The following is a 22,383-nucleotide window of genomic DNA, read 5'->3' as shown; positions in this document are numbered from 1 at the left end:
CACACCAATTCCTGGTTGTGTTAGGAGAGGGAGATAGAGGCACCCCTCTAGGAAAGGTGCCTGCAGGCACATTCCTTACTGCCTAATGGGAAATCAGGCCCTGAGGTTAATTGCCTATAATCTAAATTGGTCCCAGCGTGTGAGTGTGCATCTAGGAATCCCAACTTTAGTCCATAGCAACATTCTGTTAAGTGGCTAAGGCAGCTCTTGTACACATTCCAAGCATGAAGCCAATGAAAAATAAGGTTCTGAGGTTGGGATTGCCCCAAAGATTGCAGCAAAGTCATGGTATCTATGAAGGAAAGGGAACAAGAACCTCATCTCCCCCACCATCCTGCCTCTATTCCATAACCACATGAAATGAGTTGTTTGGATTGCCATGGAAGAGAGAACATAGCTCACACTTCTTCCAACTCCATCCTCCTTCAGAGCCTTCAGACCAGATATCTGGTTCCTGCCATGACTGAGACTAATGTTGCTCACATTGCTACTACAGTCATCTAATGGCTGGAATTGTGTTAACAGCCTGGAAGCTGGAGATCCACTACCAACTGGAAAATTTTGTTGAAGGGATTCTACCTGTGTCTGTAATTTGATGATACCCTCTTCCTATTTAAGATACACGGCTGCTGAAAAAAGTGACTTGTCCACTGATAACTCCTAAACTCTTCCCAAGAGAGGCTATTTTGTACAACATGAAATTAAAATGCAAATGATCTCGTTATTATCTAAAACAAAAAATACATATTAAAACACTAAAGTGATGTCTCAAATATAAAAAGAAACTTGTATTGAATGTTTTGTCAAAGTATAGGAAAGAGCAACTATGTTGGTGATTCCTATAAACTAGATTTATTTTTTTATTATTGTTTCATAACAAGTGATAATACTAATTCCAAAGCCTAAAGTTAAAGTGTCTCTTTAATTAGCCATACAATTTATATACAGGCATACCTCGGTTTATAAATTTAATGCGTTTTGTGGGACTTTTCGTATTGCGAAAAATTTGTAAACCGAAACTGGTTTCCCATAGGAATGCACTGAAAACTAATTAATCCATTCCGGGTAAAAAAAAAAGTAAAAAAAAGTCTTTTATCTGTTCAAAACTTTTTATAAAATGCACTTTAAAGGCATAAATACTGTACAGGGGCATGATTAACAATTAATTCGTAAATGCATTGAAAACCAATCTGTTCCGGAGGTCAGGAAAAAGTAAAAAAAAGTTTTATCTGTTCAAAACTCTTTACAGAGTGCACTTTGAAGGCATAAAGGGACATGATTAAAAACAAAATCATAAATGCACTGAAAACCAATTAATCTGTTACGGAGGTCAGAAAAAAAGTCACAAAAAGTTTTATCTGTTCAAAACTCTTTATAAAGTACACTTTAAAGGTATAGTACTGTACAGGGATATGATTAAAAAAAAATTGTAAATGCATTGAAACCAATTAATCCGTTTGTATTGCGAAAAAAATTTGTAAACCGAGTAATTATTTTCAATGAATGCGTTCATAAACCGAGGTACGCCTGTATTTTATTTTTAATTATTGTTTCATAATAACAACTGATAATACAAATTCCAAAGCCTAAAGTCAAAGTGTCTCTTTAATTAGCCATACAATTTCTATACATCCAAACAGCAGTATGTTGAATTACCCATCACTTAAAACACTTAGCATGAAAGCTGGATTTCTGCTGCACGTAGTACACAGGGGATGTGTTTTCTAGCATCCAGTCTGATTATGCGCTAAGTCCATTGACTGCTGACTGCGCCGGATAACAGGTGTCAAGTGTCCAGTGTCGGACAACTTCTCTTGCACTGCTAGTGTATCTGGCAAAAGTGTCTGGGAAAGCTCAGGACACTACATTGTGGAAATATAACATACTTGTGGAGATTCATGTATTAATTTGCTTAATAAGTTAGTGGCAGGTAGATGGTAACTTTCATACTTTTAACCTCGGTGCATGAAACATAGAAGAAAAATCCATCAAGTTTGTTTATGGATTTATTTTGTCTGAGTATAGATCTCTGTTTGTTCTAGGCATGTTTTAGCCCACTACTGTTGCCAACTCACTACCTTTGCTGGAAGTCTATTTCAAGCATCAACGACGTTTAGTAAAGCTTGATCTTGGCTTCCATTTGAAAATACTGCCCTCATGAACCTTATTCACACCCTTCATGTATAACGCCTAGAAGAACATGAAAGGAAATTGGCGGTAAAAAAGCAAAACTAGACCAGTGTTTCTCAACCTTTTATCAGTCAAGGCACCCTTTGAAATTATGGACAGTCCCGAGGCACCCTATGGAAATTATTCTAAAATGGGGTGCCTCTAGACCAGTGGTGGGCAACCTTTTTTTTCAACTGAGCCAAATCTCGCCAAAACCATGATTGAAATTTATTTTGAGAGCCACATTTTTAAAACTGAAAATACATCTCCCATATAGTAATTCATCCCCCATAGTAATTCATCCCCCATATAGTAATTCATCCCCCATAGTGTAATTCATCCCCCATAGTAATTCATCCCCCATATAGTAATTCATCCCCCATAGTAATTCATCCCCCATAGTAATTCATCCCCCATAGTAATTCATCCCCCATATAGTAATTCATCCTCCATATAGTAATTCATCCCCCATATAGTAATTCATCCCCCATAGTAATTCATCCCCCATATAGTAATTCATCCCCCATAGTAATTCATCCCCCATATAGTAATTCATCCCCCATAGCAATTCATCCCCCGTATAGTATTTCATCCCTCGTATAGTATTTCATCCCCCGTATAGTATTTCATCCCTCATATAGTATTTCATCCCCCATATAGTAATTCATCCCTCATATAGTATTTCGACCCTCATATAGTATTTCATCCCTCATATAGTATTTCATCCCCCCATATAGTATTTCATCCCCCCATATAGTATTTCATCCCTCATATAGTATTTCATCCCTCATATAGTATTTCATCCCCCCATATAGTATTTCATCCCTCATATAGTATTTCATCCCCCCATATAGTATTTCATCCCTCATATAGTATTTCATCCCCCCATATAGTATTTCATCCCTCATATAGTATTTCATCCCCCCATATAGTAATTCATCCCTCATATAGTATTTCATCCCTCATATAGTAATTCATCCCTCATATAGTAATTCATCCCTCATATAGTATTTCATCCCTCATATAGTATTTCATCCCCCCATATAGTATTTCATCCCCCCATATAGTATTTCATCCCTCATATAGTATTTCATCCCTCATATAGTATTTCATCCCCCCATATAGTATTTCATCCCTCATATAGTATTTCATCCCCCCATATAGTATTTCATCCCTCATATAGTATTTCATCCCCCCATATAGTAATTCATCCCTCATATAGTATTTCATCCCTCATATAGTATTTCATCCCCCCATATAGTATTTCATCCCTCATATAGTATTTCATCCCCTCATATAGTATTTCATCCCTCATATAGTATTTCATCCCTCATAAAGTATTTCATCCCTCATATAGTATTTCATCCCCCACAGTACTATTCCCCCCCCCCCTTCTAGTAAGCCAAGTCCCCCGTGTCAATTCACTTACCTTTTGCGTTCCTCTCGCTGTCTTCCCGCGCCGTTCGGGTCTTCAGGGCGGACTGTGAGAGGAGCCTAGCTCCCCTCCCCTCACGTTCGGCACGCTGCCCCGCCTACACACATCCTGACAGCCACATCCGCGGGCCGGATTAAAAGGTCCGCGCGGACTTTTGGGGCTGCCAACCGAGAGGAGGCAGGGGAGCGGCCGACCGAGAGGAGGGAGGGGAGCAGGCGCCCGGCACACAGAAGAGCCGCATTAGAGTGGGTAAAGAGCCGCATGTGGCTTGCGAGCCGCGGCTTGCCGACCACTGCTCTAGACTGTCCATAATTTTAAAAGGGCACCCCATTCTAAAACGTATAAAACTATTCTAATAGCTTTATATAACACAGCAACATCCACATACAAGGGACACCCAACATTAGAGGTGCTTTATTTTTTCCAAAGCAATTACACTTTTGCACACTGGTACTGACTAGTATTCCAATTCTCCCTCAGTTTTTCTCTATCACTGAAATAATGTGACCCCCCCCCCCCCATAGCACAGAATGAGAGGAGCGGGGGAGGGTCAAACAAAGATGCTGTGCAGTCAACCAACATTCTCCTTATCAACTGATGTCACTAGTTGTCAGGACACCGGAGGCTAGATGAAAACCTGTGGCTTTGTGTAACTCAAAGACAGGTTTGTTCCATCTGCTGGCTTGTGTACAAGTTTTAAGCAATTTTAGACATTTTGGCAAGGCACCCCTGAAGAAACCTCAAGGCACCCCAGGTTGCCTGTGCACCCTGGTTGAGAAAAGTTGAACTAGACTGGTAGAAGCCCAGAATTACTTTTATTTGTACTCATCGAGGTGAGCCCATGCGTTTCCGGTTTGGTATCATCTCAAATTTGCCCTACTAATCTCAATGAAATGAAAAAATGTGTATAGATATTATATATATTATATATATAAATGCCACTGCACTCTGTTCATGAGGTAAGTGTCCAGTTGCTCACCCAAAAAAGATATATAGAGGCACTCACATATTTTACAGCGGATAGTCAACATCATTTTTATTGTCAACATTTTGATGGAACTCAGTCTATCCTTCTCAAGACCTGCAAGATCTGTGAGTGCCTCCATTGCGGTTTTTGGATTTGTATAGATATATACTGTGTATTGTGATGATTTGGGGTTATTTAGCTCGTTTAGTAGTGAGTTTACTCAATGCAAGTATTTTTCAGGGCTTTCTGCCCACTTTTTTTTAAAACAAATGAAATTTCACCAAAAAGGTTTCCCACGCAGGGGTTTTCACCATCAATACAAAACAGAAAACAACATTCAGCCTCGTGGCTCTCCTTGCAGCTTTACTACTCTGTTCTCAGTAGTTTTGGTCTTCCTGACCATCTAACACATCCAGAGCTCGTGCACTAACTGCTGTACTTCAGCTCTGTGTCCTTCCAGCAGCATCCCAGCTGCTCTTTCCCTCATGGACTGTCTTCCATACTCATGCCTCAAACTGTCCTGACTTGGACAGGTAGGTGCGTAGCAGCACCTCTCATAGGGTTGCCACCTCATCCCTTTAAAACCAAACTCATATTAATTACCACCTTAATCAGCCACAGAACCTGTATAAATAATATGTGTTCAGTTTTAAAGGGATGAGGTGGCAACCCTAACCTCTCATGGTCCCCTTCACACACTGACCCTCTCAGGAGGGTGGGGCCCTGAGCTCTGATCCCAGCTCCACTATGAAGAAAGCACACACCTGGCTCATTAAGGTGCTTGTTTCCTCCAAAATCTGCCTTAATCTGCCTAATTACATGTGGCATGACCTCGCTCCTCATCACTTACTAACCTTTAACAGGGTCCCACGGGTCTCTCTACCAGTCCTTCTACCTTTTGGCCTTGGGTTCCTGTGTTTCTTTTTACCTCCCCCAAACTACTCTCCTGGGACTGCAGGAGGCCTACTTCCTTGGCATCTGTCAGGGTACCGCCTCTCTCACCACCTGTAACAACCTCAATCACCAAAATCTGCTTTCTGCTTGCACTGAATGATATATATATATATATATATATATATATATATATTTGACCTCCAGACCAGAAGTAGCTGACTTTCAACAGATTACTGTGAACTTTTGAGCTTTGGTCTTTGGTAACCGCATATTGTCACCTTGTGCTGCTCTAGAGAACAAGTGGCTGTGTAGAGTCTCTAAGTCCCCCGTCTTCCTGCTAGCTATGCAGTGTTACGTTGTGGCAGAAACATAATGCTTCTGTTGGCATATGCTTCCTCTACAAGTCTTAACTGAGATATTTGCATCCCATCCTGTAATGACAATCCAATACTTCTTATTGTGGACTCTCTTAAAGGGAACCTATTCCTTACCCATGCAGGGCAAAGCTTCTGGTTCCCTTACCTGTTGCCTTATCCAGCTACACATTTCCTTCACTCCCCCATCACTCCATTCAGCTGCCCAAAACTTAGAGAGGAAGACTTGTGTAAGCTCCATGTCTTGTGTTGGAGCTCACACAGGTTCATAAACTCTCTCCCTACCCCCACATGACACATGTTCCTGCATACCTGAGAGTACAGGGTATTTTGTGTACTGCAGTAGCTGAAAAAAACAGTGTTAAAGTGAAGAAAGATAAGTATGTGTTAATGCTAAAGTAAACCAAATCCCTAAAATCTTGCATAAACTTTAACATGACGAAGTATGTTAAAGATCATTTTCAATATTTTTTAATCACATTTATTGATGATAATGCCTGGTGATCCCGCCATAAGGAGCCTTGTTCAGTCACTTTCTGTTCTTGGATGATAATGCTCTGTACCCCGTTTCCCAGTTGTGCTCCTGAATTGTCATCTGTAAGATTTACCAGTTGAGTCAAACTTTCATTCGAAAACGAGCATGTGCATGTGGTAGGGGACACAGGTATCTGACACTCCTGGAAATGTTAAATGCCAGAGTCCTTCAGAGACTGCAGCAGTGGAATGGGGAGAAGTAGAAGAAATGGGCTGCCAGAAAGGTGAGTATATGCTATATGCTTTTGCAGGAATCTGCTGATTTAAAGATTTAGGGACCAGACAGGGTATTTTTAGGCTCAGTTCCCCTTTTTCAAATCAAGCAAAAGAGGGATTTTGCAAAGTGTGCAAACCTATTTAGTTAGCCTAAAAAGATGGACAATTGCCCCACATCCCCAAGTCTTAAAAGGAAAAGGTAAAATGAAAAGTAATATATTATTTCACTGATACATTGAATTGACCCTGCAGGTGGCTGGTTCTCGCCATTGCGATGTTTCGGTTCTACATGGGCAAAGGAACACATAAGGGGCTCTACAAGAGTATCCAGAAGACTCTTAAATTTTTCCAAACATTTGCTTTACTTGAGGTAAATGTGCTGCTCCTTAGCATGTGTAACTCTTTTCAATTTGTATCTAACCCTGTATTTAGAAATGCTAAAAGTCCTTTTCCTATATACACAAGCATCAATAGACAGCATTCCTAGGCCTTCTTATGGAAAGACCAAAAGGGTGTATGGAGCTGAATGGCTAATATTTACATTTTGCTTTGCTCTCCATTGGTTTCCCAGGAACTCTGCATGGAGAGTGTATGTATAAGCCATGAATTTTTAGTTTTGGATAGAGTATGGTAGCACTTCTGTCATTTTTTTTTTTTTGCTGTTGTTGTCTGCCTCTGCTTTGGTCAGTTTTCCTTTACTTCCTGCCAGGGAAACACAGGATGTAAAGCAGGGAAAGCAAGGAAAGCAGGATGTGAGATGGACCCTTTCCAAAGGGAACCTTAGGTAAATGGCACTGAAATTGCACCTATGTCTATATCAGCGCTACTTTAAATAGGACCAAATCACACCACTTTGAAATTGCATTTGGTGTGAACTAGGACTGTCAATGAAAGATTATTTTTAGCTCCTGTTTTGATGACAATTGAAGCATTTTCCCAATTTATCATCTTTTGGTCCTGGGAACAAAGGTCATCAGGACAAATGGAGAGAGTGAATTTTCCTAGCAAGTTCAAAGAGCAATAAAACTTGAAAGAAAATCTAACCCTTCCCTACTCTATCTAAAACTAACCTTCGCTGCTTCCTAGCCTCTATAGAACATCAAAGACCTGCTCCTTTTTTAATCTTTTTTGTACCTCCTTACTGCTACTTGCCTTGTGATATTGATAAAAAGTGCTTATCCCTCCTCACCTCCATGTTAGAATTGTCTACGTTTCTATCAAAGATTGCAGTTTATAGCCTGCCTAATGTAAATATAATGTAATTTAAGAATGCTAGCACTTCTCATAAACTATTGATGTGTGTATTTTCTTTTACAGTTGGTCCACTGCGCACTTGGTGAGTTCATCTGTTTTATATCCTATTAGTAAAATGGTGTCCTGCAGTTGAGGGGTAGCAGGAGGAAGTATTCATATTCTTGTAATATATCAAGCTTTTCATTCTGACTTTCAGAATTAGGATTTTACCAATCCCTAGTGCATTCTTGGTGATGTCACCAATGTTTAGTGAATTAATCTGCTGCATTCTCAATGATGTCACCAGTCTCTGCTGAATGGATAGAGTGCATTCTCAATGATTTCTCTAGTGCAATGCTTCTCAACTTTTTTTCAGTCAAGGCACCCTTTAAAATTCTGCACAATCTTAAGGCACCCTTTAAAATTCTGCACAATCTTAAGGCACCCTTTAAAATTCTGCACAATCTTAAGACACCCTTTAAAATTCTGCACAATCTTCAGACACCCTTTAAAATTCTGCACAATCTTAAGGCACCCTTTAAAATTCTGCACAATCTTGAGGCACCCTTTAAAATTCTGCACAATCTTGAGGCACCCTTTAAAATTCTGCACAATCTTGAGGCACCCTTTAAAATTCTGCACAATCTTGAGGCACCCTTTAAAATTCTGCACAATCTTGAGGCACCCTTTAAAATTCTGCACAATCTTGAGGCACCCTTTAAAATTCTGCACAATCTTGAGGCACCCTTTAAAATTCTGCACAATCTTGAGGCACCCTTTAAAATTCTGCGCAATCTCAAGGCATCCATTACAAAATGTAATAATAATAAACTAAACTAATAGTTTTTCAAAACACAGCAACATCTGCATATGTGGGACATCCAACATTAGAGGTGATTTATTCTTCCAAAGCAAATAACCCTTTGCACACTGGTACTGACTAGTATTCCATTGTTTCTCTTCTCCCTCATTTTCTCTCTCTCACTCAGCTAATGTAACCCCAGTGCTGACAGAGAGGGGCAGAAGAGGGACAAGCAAGAATGCTGTGCAGGTGCCCTATATCCTTCTTATGAACTGATGGCATCATTTTTTTTATGTTGTCTTGGCTAAAAAGTTGTATTGGTGCACAACGTGTAACTAAAAGGCAGGCTTGATCCACCTGCCAGTTTGTATACAATTTTGGGGAAATGTTTAGGCATTTTGCTAAGGCACCCCTAAAGAAACCTGAAGGCACCCCAGGTTGAGAAAGGCTGCTCTAGTGAATGGATGGGCTGTGTCTTAGTGATGTCACTAGTTTCTAGTGAATGGATAGGCTGTATTCTTAGCATAGGTTTGTGCAGTTAATTGCATTAGGGTGTGCACACCAAAGCTCAAACACACATGCATGTGTGTTTATGTATGTATATATATATATATATATATATATATATATATATATATATATACAATCTTCCTTTCTGCATTTGGCCCCACTGGCACATTATCTTCCTGTATTCAGATTCAGAGTGAGAGAAAAATGCTATCACACTTCTCTTATAAGCAGAGCAGCTCAGTGGGAGATCTTGCCTATCTCCCCACTGGCACACAGAGCAATGATGCTAGTACAGATGGGCTTATTAGGATGTTCACAGGCACAACTGGCACACCCCGTGTGCACACCTATGATTCTTAGTGATATCACTGCAATCTTAGTGTTGGCACCAGTCTCTAGTGCAGTATTGACCATCTTCAGTCCTCACATACCCTCCAAAGGCCATGTTGTTTTGGGTATTTCCCATAGCTAAAATAGCCCTCATTATTATCAAGCCATTGAGATTGATTTAAAGTACCTGTACAAGGTGAGGGAAATCCTGAAAACATTGCCTGTTCAGGGTACTTGAGAAATGAGGTTGGGAACCATTGCTCTAGTGAATGGATAGGTTGTATTCTCAGTGAAGTCACCTGTCTTTAGTGAATGGATAGGGTGTATTCTCAGTGATGTCACTAGTCTCTAGTTATTGAATAGGGTGTATTCTCAGTGATATCACCAGTCTCTATTGATTGGATAGGGTGTACTCTCAGTGATATCACTAGTCTTTAGTGATTGGATAGGGTGTATTCACAGTGATGTCACCTGTCTTTAGTGATTGGATAGGGTGTATTCTCAGTGATGTCACCTGTCTTTAGTGATTGGATAGGGTATATTCTCAGTGATGTCACCTGTCTCTATTGATTGGATAGGGTGTATTCACAGTGATGTCACCTGTCTCTATTGATTGGATAGGGTGTATTCACAGTGATGTCACCTGTCTTTAGTGATTGGATAGGGTGTATTCTCAGTGATGTCACCTGTCTTTAGTGATTGGATAGGGTGTATTCTCTGTGATGTCACATGTCTCTATTGATTGGATAGGGTGTATTCACAGTGATGTCACCTGTCTCTATTGATTGGATAGGGTGTATTCACAGTGATGTCACCTGTCTCTATTGATTGGATAGGGTGTATTCACAGTGATTTCACCTGTCTCTATTGATTGGATAGGGCGTACTCTCAGGGATATCATTAGTCTTTAGTGATTGTATAGGCAGTATTCTTAGTGATATCACGAGTCTCTAGTGAATGGATAGGTTGTATTTGTAGTGTTGCTATTGATCTTTAGTGAATGGATAGGCTGCTCTCAATGTTTTCATTGGCCCCTAGTTAATGGATAGGCTGCATTTTTGTGTCGTCACTGATTGATGCTGCATTTATTGATGTTTATGATTAATATAGTGTTGACATGACATTCTCTCTTTGTGAACTGGTGTTAATGTACATTGGTTTGGGCTGAAAAAGAAAACTAATTATCTGTGACAGTAATTTTAGTTTTACATTTTATCGGGGCTGAAAATATGTGGTTACCCCCCAAACAGAAATTTAAGACTTAAGTAGATGCTGATGGGTTTCACTACCCATTACCTTATGTGTACCTGTTAGATACCATTGGTGATTTCTCTCCACCTATGTCTTTGATACCTTACACCTGCTGTAAACATTACTAGAGCGACATATAATTAACCAGGGAAGAATTCTGCCCTTCTATATCTTGTAGAGAAAATAGGTGTGGACTGATCCTTTTAACAAGTCCAATTTGCATGTTTTCTTATTGAACGTGTCATGCAGCTAATGAGAATCCCTCTTTCTTCCAAGGTATAGTGCGCACATCGGTGCTAGTAACGGGGGTCCAAGTCAGCTCAAGAATCTTTATGGTTTGGTTTATTACCAACAGCATTAAACAGGTAGGTAGTAGAATGTGCTTCAATTGTATTGGTAAAATAAATTCCAATAACCCTTCACTTTGTAAAGGCCACATTTTATAACTCTTTTATAGTATGGCCGCAAAAATTAAAAATGAATGACAGATTGCCAAAGATAGCAGGACCAACCCCAAAAAATTCTTCAAATATATTAATAGTAAAAAGGTCCAGTCCGAGCATGTAGGCCCTTTACAAAATAATCTAGAGTGGGTGACTGGGGACAAAGAGAAGGCGCATTTATTAAATACCTTCTTCAGCTCTGTGTATACAAAAAAGCACGGGGGAGCACTTGTCTATAATGGGCATGGTATTGACACAGCCCCAGATGATCCACATTGGCTCACAATTGATATGATCCAAAAATGTTTAGAAAGTATAAAGGTGAATAAAGCACCTGGATCGGATGGCATACACCCACGGGTCCTTAAAGAATTGAACTCTGTCATTTCAAAGCCATTGTTTCTAAATTTTAGGGACTCTTTAATGACTGGCATAGTACCACTGGACTGGCGTAAGGGCAATGTGGTGCCAATATTTAAAAAATGGTCAAAATCTTTACCAAGTAATTATAGACCTGTTAGTTTAACATCTATAGTTGGGAAGATACTGGAGAGTTGAATAAAAGACCACATAGGTGAGTTCTTGCTGGAAAAAAATATTTTAAGCAACAGACAGCATGGATTCATGAAAGACAGAAGTTGTCAAACAAATCTGATTTCTTTTTATGAGGGGGTGAGCAAAACCTTGAACAGAGGGGTGGTGGTGGACGTGGTATACTTGTACAGAGGGGTGGCTATGGACATGGTATACTTAGACAGAGGGGTGGCAGTGGACGTGGTATACTTGAATTTTGCAAAAGAGTTTTACACAGTTCCCTACACACGGCTAATGTGTAAGGTAAACTCTACGGGCTTGGAAAAATCTGTATGTAAATGAATAGAAAACTGGCTAAAAGATTGTATTCAAAGAGTTAGTGGTCTCGGGGTTGTCAGTGGTGTACCCCAAGGTTCAGTGTTGGGATCCTTACTTTTTAATATATTTATAAACAATATAGGGTCTGGGATTAAAAATCCCATTTCAGTCTTTGCAGATGACACCAAGCTGTGCAGAGGAATAACGTCCTTACAGGATGTCTCCAACTTACAAGCCGACCTCAATGCTCTGTTTAATTGGGCAACTATGTGGCAATTGAGGTTTAATGTTGATAAATGTAAGGTTCTGCACTGGAGGGCTAAGAATATGCATGCATCATACATACTAGGGGGGGTACAACTGGGGGAATCAATGGTGGAGAAGGATCTGGGGGTTCTGGTAGATCACAAGCTTAATAAGGCAATGCAAAGCTGCGGTTTGTAAAGCGAGCAAAATCCTCTCTTGTATTATAAGAGGTATGGACTCCAGAGAGAGATATCATTTCCCCCGGTACAAATCATTAGTAAGACCTCATCTGGAATATGCAGTTCAGTTTTGGGACCAATTCACAAAAAGAACATTGGGGAACTGGAGAAAGTACAGAGAAGGGAAACCAAACTCATACGAGGCATGGAGGAGCTCAGCTATGAGGAAAGATTAGAGGAACTGAATTTATTCTCTCTTGAGAATAGGACATGAAGGGGGGGATATGATCAACATGTATAAATACATCAGTGGTTCATATAGTGAACTTGGTGTAGAGCTATTCACCCTGAGGTCATCACAGAGGACAAGGGAGCACTCTTTACGTCTGGAGGAAAAGAAATTTAATCTCCAAACCCGGAAAGGTTTCTTCACAGTGAGAGCTGTGAAAATGTGGAATAGACTCCCTCAAGAGTTGGTTCTGGCCAGCTCAGTGGATTGCTTTAAAAAAGTCCTGGATTCTTTCTTAGATATACAGAATATAACTGGATATTGACATTTATAGGTAAAGTTGATCCAGGGAATATCCGATTGCCTCTCGGGTGATCAGGTAGGAATTTTTTTCCCTGCAGGAGCAAATTGGATCATGCTTTGCTGGTTTTTTTTGCCTTCCTGTGGATCAACTGTGGGTATAGGATTATAACTTTTGTCTTTTGTTTTTTTTTAATGGTTGAACTGGATGGACTTTTGTATTTTTTCAGCTAGACTAACTATGTAACTATGTAACAATGTTTATAAAAAAAAAAACTAGACCCAACTCCAGTCAATTTTATAAAGTTTTGGATAGAGTAGCGAAGGTTTAGAACCTCTGTTGGGTTTTTATTGCTGTCCCTGTGCCCACTGGGGACATTTGTCACTTCCTATCCAGTGACAGCTGAGTGCAGGAATCAGGCACATCAGACTGCTTTTTAAAACAAGTATTATCTAGGTCATTGATGAAGGTGGACAGGGGGCCAAGACAGTAAAATACTTATCAATTATCGCTATATATATTTGTTTACAATTTTGAGTTCCCAATGGGACAAAATATTTAATATATGTCCGATGTCCCTAAGTGCCCTCTAACACTAGCTGTGATATTGGACATGTCATCCCCTCTCTGCCTAACATCACAGTTAGCAACGAGATGGCTGCTTTGCTTTGTAACAACTGTCTCCAGCTCCCTGCACTCGCCCGAGGTAAGCACTAGTAAGAATGCAGAGGGATGGTAAGATGATACACCTCAGCTTTTAGAACTATGTAACATACGAGGGGCGTTCAAGTCAAACCGGGACTTTTAATTTTACAGGTATAAAAATGGATGCTGGCATGGTGATACTACACGCAGTAGTAAGTGGCGAGTGTGTCCTATTACTGATAGGCAGCCAGTCCAGAGACCGTTAATCAAGATGGTGGACCACAGTGTCAGTGCGTGCTTGGAACAGCGTGTGGTGATGAAGTTTCTTGTAAACAAAGGCATAAAACCCACCGATATCTATAGAAGACTTCAAGCACAGTACGGCGATGAGACAATCAGCCGTAGTAAGACATTTGAATGGTGTAAACATTTTCAAAGATGTCCGTACGTCCGTCAATGACGATCCCAGCCATGGTGGTTCCCAGCCCAAAGCAGTCATTCCTGTGAGAGCGTAGAACATCTGATCCTGGATAATCGACGCAGAACCTGTCATGAAATTGCAGAAGAGATGAATCTTTCTGTGAGAACGGTGAACACAATGGGGACGAAGTAAAGCAGGCTGTCCCAGGATGGTTCAGACATACTGACAAATTTTTCTATGCCAGAACTTTCCAGACAATAGTTAACCACTTGCCCTCCTGAGGATTTCCCCCCCTTCCTGACCAGGCCATTTTTTGCGTTAAGGTGCTGCTTTATTTTAAATGACAATTGCGCGGTCATGCAACGCTGCACCCAAATGAAATTTGGGTCCTTTTTTCCCATGAATTTAGCTTTCTTTTGGTGGTATTTGGTCACCTGTGTGTGTTTTTATTTTTTGCGCTATAAAAAAAATAGACTGACAACTCTGAGAAAAAAAACTATATTTTTGACTTTTTGTTATTAAACACGTCCAGTAAAAAAATTGTAAAAATCAAATTTCATCATAAATTTAGGCCAAAATGTATTATGCTATATGTCTTTGCTAAAAAAAATTCCAATATAAGTAAATTAATTGGTTTACGTGAAAGTTATAGCGTTTACAAATGGCGGTATTTATACTGAATTTTTTTTTAATTTTCACTAGTAATCGTGGTGATCAGCGACTTATAGCGGGACTGTGGCGGGCATTCTGACACTGGGGGGAACTGACTTGGTGTTACTGCCATTCCTAGTGACACCAATACAGTGATCAGTGCTATAAAAATACACTGATTTGTACTAATGGCACTGGGCAGGAAGGGGTTAACATGAGGGGTGATCAAAGGGTTAACTGTGTGCTGGGAGTGTTTTACTATGGGACTGTGTGTTTGTGCTTCACTGTAAACACTGTAAACACACTGCACGCACACAGTGTGCAAGAGCAGACAGGGAGGAGTACTGTTTTGTTTTCAAACAGTTCTCCTCCCCGTCAGAGGTGCTTGGCAGTCACCAGGCACCGGCAAGTAATCACCTGCCAGGACCAGGTGATTTACAGCCATGGGTAGGGTGCACAAGCCTCACGTGCGCTCCCTACCCGGAAATGCAGAATCACATATATGTACGTGATTTTGCACAGCCGTGCTGCCCTGTAGCAGTATTTATGCTATAGGACAGACGGGAAGCGGTTAAACACTGTGATAAGTGTATTATGTAGCAGGAGAGTATGTCAAAAAATAAATGCAATTTCCAGTCCTTGAAATCTGCTCTTTTACTATATCAACTCAAAAGGCCTGGTTTGACTTGAACGTTCCTCATATAATTTGATAACAAGTGTGATGGTACATAAAAAATAAAATTATGCTTATGTAAGAGGGCCCTTTTCCACTGAGCACCAATGTAATGGGTTCTTTCTCCACTGATTATCAGTGTAAGAGGGCATGTAAGGATATGTCAAAAAATAAATGCAATTTCCATTCCTTGAAATTTGTTCTTTTATTACATAAACTCAAAAGTCTCAGTTTGATTTGAACACCCCTCATATATACAGCATACAGCATATATACAGCATACAGCACGTGGTTCTCAGGACCATGTAAAATACTACATAGCATATGGGATGCAAGGGTCAGGACTATGTAATACACAACAGTTCATATTCAGTGCACAAGTCAGAATTATGTAATGTACAACATAACATTTAGAGTGCAATGGCACAGTATATAAAGTGCAGCAGCCAGGACAATGTAATGTACAACACAGCATAAACAGTGCAAACATCAGGATATTCTAATGTACATACATTGTGTCTAAAGTGAAATGGTCAGGACTACATAAATTACAACATTGTGTATACAGAGCAGAAGTCAGTGTGCACAGGCCAGGGCTATATAAAGCCTGGTACACATGTACTGAAAGTTGGATGGATCCTACTGAACCTTTTGTCCTTGTGTACCACTGTTGGTTCAACAAAAACTAGTCTAACGACCAGCTTCTGACAAATGGTCTTGATGGAAAACCAGCATTCGGTCAGCCTTTACAGCCAATAGCTGTAAGAGCTGATCAGTGTATTCTGGCAAGGGGGGTGCCCCCCTGTTAGAATACAATAGCTTAGCAATAGCTTAGTTGTGTTGATGTGGGGGATTTGTCACGTTTCTTTTATTCATTTAACCTGCTGGTTGAAAAAACACTATACATGTATACCCAATTTAATGCACTGCAAAACTTCCAGGGCGTGGACCCTTATGCTGGTGGTCAGTGATGAGTGAGCCCTTAAATGTTGGTGGTCACTGGTAAGTGTCACCTTATACATGCCAGGGGTTAGTGCCCCCATAACTTTGGTGTACAGTGGTCAGTGTCCTATAATAATAATAATAACAATAATATCATAATTATAAATAATTTTCACTGGTTTATGACCCAGTTCTTTGGTGGTCAGCGGGAGCTTCACTGTTTACTTCCTTGGGAAAAGCTGCAGAGGTCCCGCACACCTCTACTTCTTGCATCTTTTCTAATTAAAGTTCTGCCAGATCCATGCTAACAGGTGGGTTATGGCTCTTACAGTTGGAGTGATCTGCTCTGTTAGAGATCTCTCTAGACCCAGGAAACCAAACAGGAGACCCTGGGCATGTACCATAGGTGCCCAGATTGATGATGCCTATGGTTAAGCAGACAGCTAAGGCAATTTATTAATAGCAAAAAGTACAAAGAAAATCCCATATAGCCAGAAAAGCGGACTAATCAAAACCTAAGTCTTTTTTTATAGCAACACCAGTCTGGGGCATTCTAGTTTAGATCTGCTCTAGTCCAAACTAGGCCAACCGTTAAGTGATGGAACATCTGGTGTTGCTTTGTTAGAGATCTCACTAGACCCTGGGAATCGAAAAGGAAACCCAGTATTTGTGCCATAGGTGTCCATATCTAGTGATGTCTATGTTTAGGCAGAAAGCTTGGGCAATTTATTAAACGTATCAAAACCTATTTGTCTTTTTTTTTAATAGCTACACCAGTCTGGGGCATTGTAGTTTAGATCTGCTCTAGTCTAAAGTAGGCCAACCATTAAGTGATGGAACCGTTGGTGTTACTTTGTTAGAGATCTCACTAGACCCTGGGAGTCGAACATGAAACCCAGTATTTGTGCCATAGGTGTCCATATCTAATGATGTCTATGTTTAGGCAGAAAGCTTGGGCAATTTATTAAACGTATCAAAACCTGTTTGTCTTTTTTTTTTTTTTTTTTAAATAGAAACACCAACCTGGAGCTTTCTAGTTTTAGTTCTACCCTTATCCAACCTATGCTAATCATGAAGTGATGGATCAGTTTATGTTTTTTCTTTTTGCTGTGGCTGATAAACAGTTCAAAAGCACAAATCTCTCTTTAAGGCCTGTCTTTCTTCTTTCTCATTTAATGCAACCTGGTGTTGGCAATAAATTTTAATGTGTATGATTCAGTGCTTCGAATAAACACATCCATAATCAATGCTGTACTTTGTTTGGGGCTGGAAGAAGGCTCTCGTTTCAGATTACGTTTTTATGTGAAGCTTGTGGTTCTTGGAGCTGATCTTGGCATGAAGGGAGGTATCTGCAGACTGGGCTGTTTAAGAAGAGGCATGGTTCATTCTCCGAGCTCCTGGGCTCCCTTCCATGTCTCTGCACTTACTGCAAAAAAGAAATGTACTGTAACACATACATTTATATCCACCACTCATTCTCTTCCGTTTCACTGTGTTGGTGGGATCAAAAAAATAAAAAATAAATTTAAACCCATCTAGTTCTAAACCCAGATTTATAAGTGTATATAGGTGGAGTGTTAAAATAAATTAAAAATACACTATAAGAGGCATCATCCACAAATCATTAAACCATATACCAAAGAGAGGGTGGAACTTTAATTACTCCTCCAATAGTGAAGATCACAAACCATTAAAATGTACACAAAATTTTATTGGAAGATTCCATATTAAAAAAGGCCATAGAGCATTTACAAAAAGCAAGCATTAGAACACGATACAGCATAGAAACCAAATAGAGGGCGTGATAAAGTCACTATACTGGTCTACGCGTTTCCATCAGGAACTGTGAAACCTCAAAATCTGTTCATGTTGCTTTGTGATGGTGTTCATTATACTGTGACTAAACAAGACAGAAATAAACAACCAAATGCAGCACATACAATGTATAAAATATATGCGTCATATTTCACATGACTGTAATTCAGTCCTCTACAGGAAGAAAAAAAAAACCCCTCCCTGTTAGATCTAAACTCAATCACTAAAGCTTGTATAAACTTTAATATTTTAATGCCATTTCAATAGTTGTTGCTAACCTTTTTTTAAATTTCCAGTTTTCCATGAAGGTCCTTGTTCAGATGATATGGATTGACAATGTCTTCCAGTGGCACTCTAGGGTTTTGACTGCTTTTAATAAATTGCCCCTTGTCACCCTGTCACATGTAGGCCCGATAGAGACTTCAGGTGACTGTGCTAACACACAATAATCAGAAATGGTCCACTGTTGTCGCTAACAGGAAGGCTGGTGTACACCCAATGCTGAAGTGAGTTTGTGTAGTCTTTAAATCTTTTTTGGGGGGCTTTTCCTAGAGATATTTAATATTTTATTTTAGCATTGCAGCATTGTAAAGTAGCAAAGTAAGAGTAGATTGGATTATATAATGGTGTTTTAGAACATTTATGGATGAGTATAATATACTATAAAAGTTGCTTTACTCCAAAATGTTCTTGAAATACAGCAATCCTTGTTTGATCAGGTACAGTTCTTCCATCCCGTACAGAAAACTGCTGTTTGCACCCTTCGTTTTGTATTCAATGTTATTATAGTTTTTGGGACATTTTGGTAATTTTAGGCAAAGTATTGTCTACTATAAAAAATATATCAGAATTACATCAAACAGACTGGTAAATAATAAGTTGGTCAAATAAGAAGTTTTGGTGCTGTGTAAAGTATTGTTAAAATCTAAACCAGCCATTCTCAACCAGGGTTCATTGGTTCCTCCAGAGGTAGCTAGGGGTTCCTTTAGCAGTGGCAGACTGACCTCCCATCTCATGGTGTCTGCGAAGTTCCTGGGCCAACATCACTTGGCAAAGTCAACAGCATGACACTAACGATTCTTCCCACTGACCACAAACGTAAAGAGCATGTATTATCTCACTGACCACAATGCAAGGTTGTGCTCCTACCACTTCCCCTAATGAAATGGTGCATTCTTTTTCACTGTTCACCAATGTAATGGGCATTGTTCTTCTCACCGAGAAGACCTAACCTCCATGTGAGGTCCTCATGCTCCCGCTAACCACCAATGTAAGAAAGCATTTTTCTGTTTTTATGACCCTCTACTTCTTTTACAAAGATGACTGTGCTGGCCTCCTAATCATGAGATGAGGAGAGCAATTTAAATACCCCTCATGTTTTCTGGTGGGACAGTGGGATTGCTATGGGCGTAGGGCCAGGAGGATAGATGGATTTCTCTCCTCCATCCCTTTTTTCCCAACTTATCTACCTGTCTGTTGCTGCTTTCCTTCCCTTCCTCTGTTTATTCCTTCCCCTCCCCACCCTTCTCCCCTTCCTCCTTTCTAATCCCTCTTATTGTCTACGCACTCCCTGCATTAAACTTTCCCCACTGGGGTTGATTGTTGTTTCCCCCTCTAATAGTAAAATGAAAAATAAAGGAGGAGATGGTATGTTTTAGGAATGTAGACAAGTGGATTTGCTGACTCTTTTGTATGTATCTTTCGGTGTAAAAAAAGTTTTCTGCATTCCATTCAGTTGTATATTTGTTGGAATATTGTGTTATACTATTTCTTCAAAATAAAGAATTAAAAAAAAAAGAAAAAGAAAGCATTTTTCTCTTAGATTGTAAGCTCTAACGAGCAGGGCCCTGTGATCCCTCCTGTATTAATTTGTATTGTAATTGTACTGTCTGCCCTTATGTTGTAAAGCACTGCATAAACTGTTGGCGCTATATAAATCCTCTATAATAATAATATTCATCATTTTTCCACTGACCACCAGTGTAAGGGAGTCTGGTTTTCTTTCCAAGACATACTATTATTTTTCATTTTCATTTTGTAATTCTTACAGAAAATAATTTCATATAGATGAACAGGTACTCACAAATGATCCTCCTTTGATGCCAAATACTCTAGCTCTTTTACTTATTCTTTTTCATTTTATATTTATATTGTAGCTTCTTGATCTTCAAAGTGTAACATGGGGCTGTAGATATCATTTTCAGCAAGGGTTCCATAATACCTGAAAACTATTTTAAGAGTTCCTCAGGGCTAAAAAGGTTGAGAAAGGTAGAGCAGCAGGGAGTCAGAGAAAGAGATTCACTTTTTGCATACCATATTCCATAAAAGCGCAAAGCCTCAGAGAAAAGAAATAACTGATATTTATAGCATGCAAATAATATCTGCTAATATGTGAATATTACAAAAAAAAGGTTTATGCAGAGTCATAACTAGAACCTTCAGGGCCCTGGGTCAAAAAACCATGATGGGCCCGGGGCCCTTTCCATCAGTCCCGGGGCCCTTTCTTCTGAGCCCTGGGTCCTTCACACTAATCATGGCCCTTTACTCCCATTGTGGGGCTTTGCTACAGTCCCACAGTGGGACCCTTTCACATTCTCCTTCTGTCTTGGGACCCCCGTGGTGGTGGAACGTCAGGGCCCGGACCTTTGCAACTCTGGTAGTTCTGCCACTGGTTTTATGACATTTACAAATGATCTTGGTTCAGACAATAATAAGATCAATTGCAATACCATATACTGTATTGTATTGCCTACATTAGCCTTTCTCAACCAGGGTGTAATGGCACTCTGGGGCACTGTCTGGGCTTGTCAGGGGTGGCAACATTTGATGATGGCGTAACACATACTGTATATGCAGTGTCAGGAAAGTGGGGTGTCTTCCGTGGCATTGCGCATGTGTTTGTGTTGGCCCGGCACAGAGGCTGAACTGTCACCAACAATTCCTGGTCGTAACAATCGGGAGACAGTAAGACCAGCTCCTGATCATTGTAATAGCCAATCACAGTGATCACTAGTGTTAGAATCCACTCATGTAAGTATCTCCTCTTTGAGGGAAAAAGATGCATTGTATGTTTTTCTACCTGATGGAGGGGGTCTGTGTAAACAAAAATGTCTGGTGCCAAAAAAAAATAGGGATGATATAGTTAGGTCAGAGCTTGATCAAGGTTAAGCTGGCCATACACTGATCGAAGCTTGGCCAGTTTCTGGACTGGCCACATTTTGGTCAGTATGTGGCTATTCCCATTCAACAGAATTTGATCATATGATAGACATGTCAAAGGGACATACTGGAAATGTTTCCTTGATCAGCAAATCAGAATACAATGTGAATATATTATGCTCAATCTATAGATCCGATCCATCCTGTGGGGATTGTCAGCTTGCTTTAAAACTTACCTTGTTGTAGAGCGGGTTCAGTGTCACCCGGTGCAATAGGTGTCACCCGGTCCGGCACGCACACCCCACACCTGCCTAGGGACGCCCCTGCATGTATGTGGTATCCTGATGTGTCAGGAGTAATAAAATTAGGTGTTTTTGTTGGGGTTTTTTTTGGTGGTGGGTCATGATAATGATATCAAATAGACAGTGAAAATTAAAACATATACAGTATATGGTGTTGTAATGGATCATCTCATGGCCCTAGTCAAGTAAATGTGTAAATGTCATAAAACAATGTTTTATGGGGAAAAAATGACATTTGCAATGCTTTCATTTGTGTAATGTTATTTAGTATTTGCATACTATAAATATTCCTTGTTTTCTTTACTCTGATATTTTGATAAGTGAATGGTTAAACCTCCTATTTCTTGCTGTCTGTCTCGCTGGGCAAATTTTCCTTCATTTCTTGTCTTCAGACACAACAGTAAGGGCAATCCTCTCTTAGACAGATGTCACTGAAACAAGTGTGTCCATTGAAAGATTTCCTCTCTATTCCCGTTCCAGTGACAACACAAAATTTTAGATTTTCCTCCATTTTCAGTTTTAGTGCCAATGGTCACAAGCAGGGGCGAACTTACCGTTTGGAAACTTGGGCACTGCCTGAGGGCCCGGGGTCAGTAGGGGGCCCCATGAGATGCCCCTGATACCTTTTTTCATAGGCTTTTTTAAATTTGGGCAAGGACACAGGGGCCCCATGATCCCCTATTGCCCGGGGGCCCCATGAGTTGTCAGTCCGCCCCTGGTCACAAGGACAAATAGAGAGGGATAATCTTTGCAGCAGAAAGACGGATAGTAATAAAAAGCTGACAGTGGATCTTCCCTGCTTTAAATAAA

General features: G+C 40.0%; 1 protein-coding gene across 2 annotated transcripts in view; it reads left to right on the top strand.

Moving 5' to 3' along the window:
* Positions 1-22,383, top strand: part of HACD1 (3-hydroxyacyl-CoA dehydratase 1) — a 69,602-nt gene that overhangs the window by 32,006 nt on the left and 15,213 nt on the right. Inside the window, exons 2-4 of one of the 2 annotated variants that reach the window (XM_089693710.1) lie at positions 6,842-6,959; positions 7,907-7,925; positions 10,998-11,080. In XM_089693710.1, coding sequence (XP_089549836.1) covers positions 6,842-6,959; positions 7,907-7,925; positions 10,998-11,080 — 220 coding nt within the window. Of the gene's footprint in view, positions 1-6,841; positions 6,960-7,906; positions 7,926-10,991; positions 11,081-22,383 lie in introns of both variants that reach the window. The other variant, XM_089693708.1, reaches the window with a different exon arrangement.

The sequence above is a fragment of the Staurois parvus genome, unplaced genomic scaffold (assembly GCF_062004578.1).
Source record: "Staurois parvus isolate SC_StPar_1 unplaced genomic scaffold, SC_StPar_1.0 ptg000636l, whole genome shotgun sequence".
In the NCBI taxonomy this organism is placed as follows: Eukaryota; Metazoa; Chordata; class Amphibia; order Anura; family Ranidae; genus Staurois; species Staurois parvus.
The sequence above is the reverse complement of the archived record's forward strand: the minus strand, read 5'-3'. Positions and strand labels throughout refer to the sequence as shown.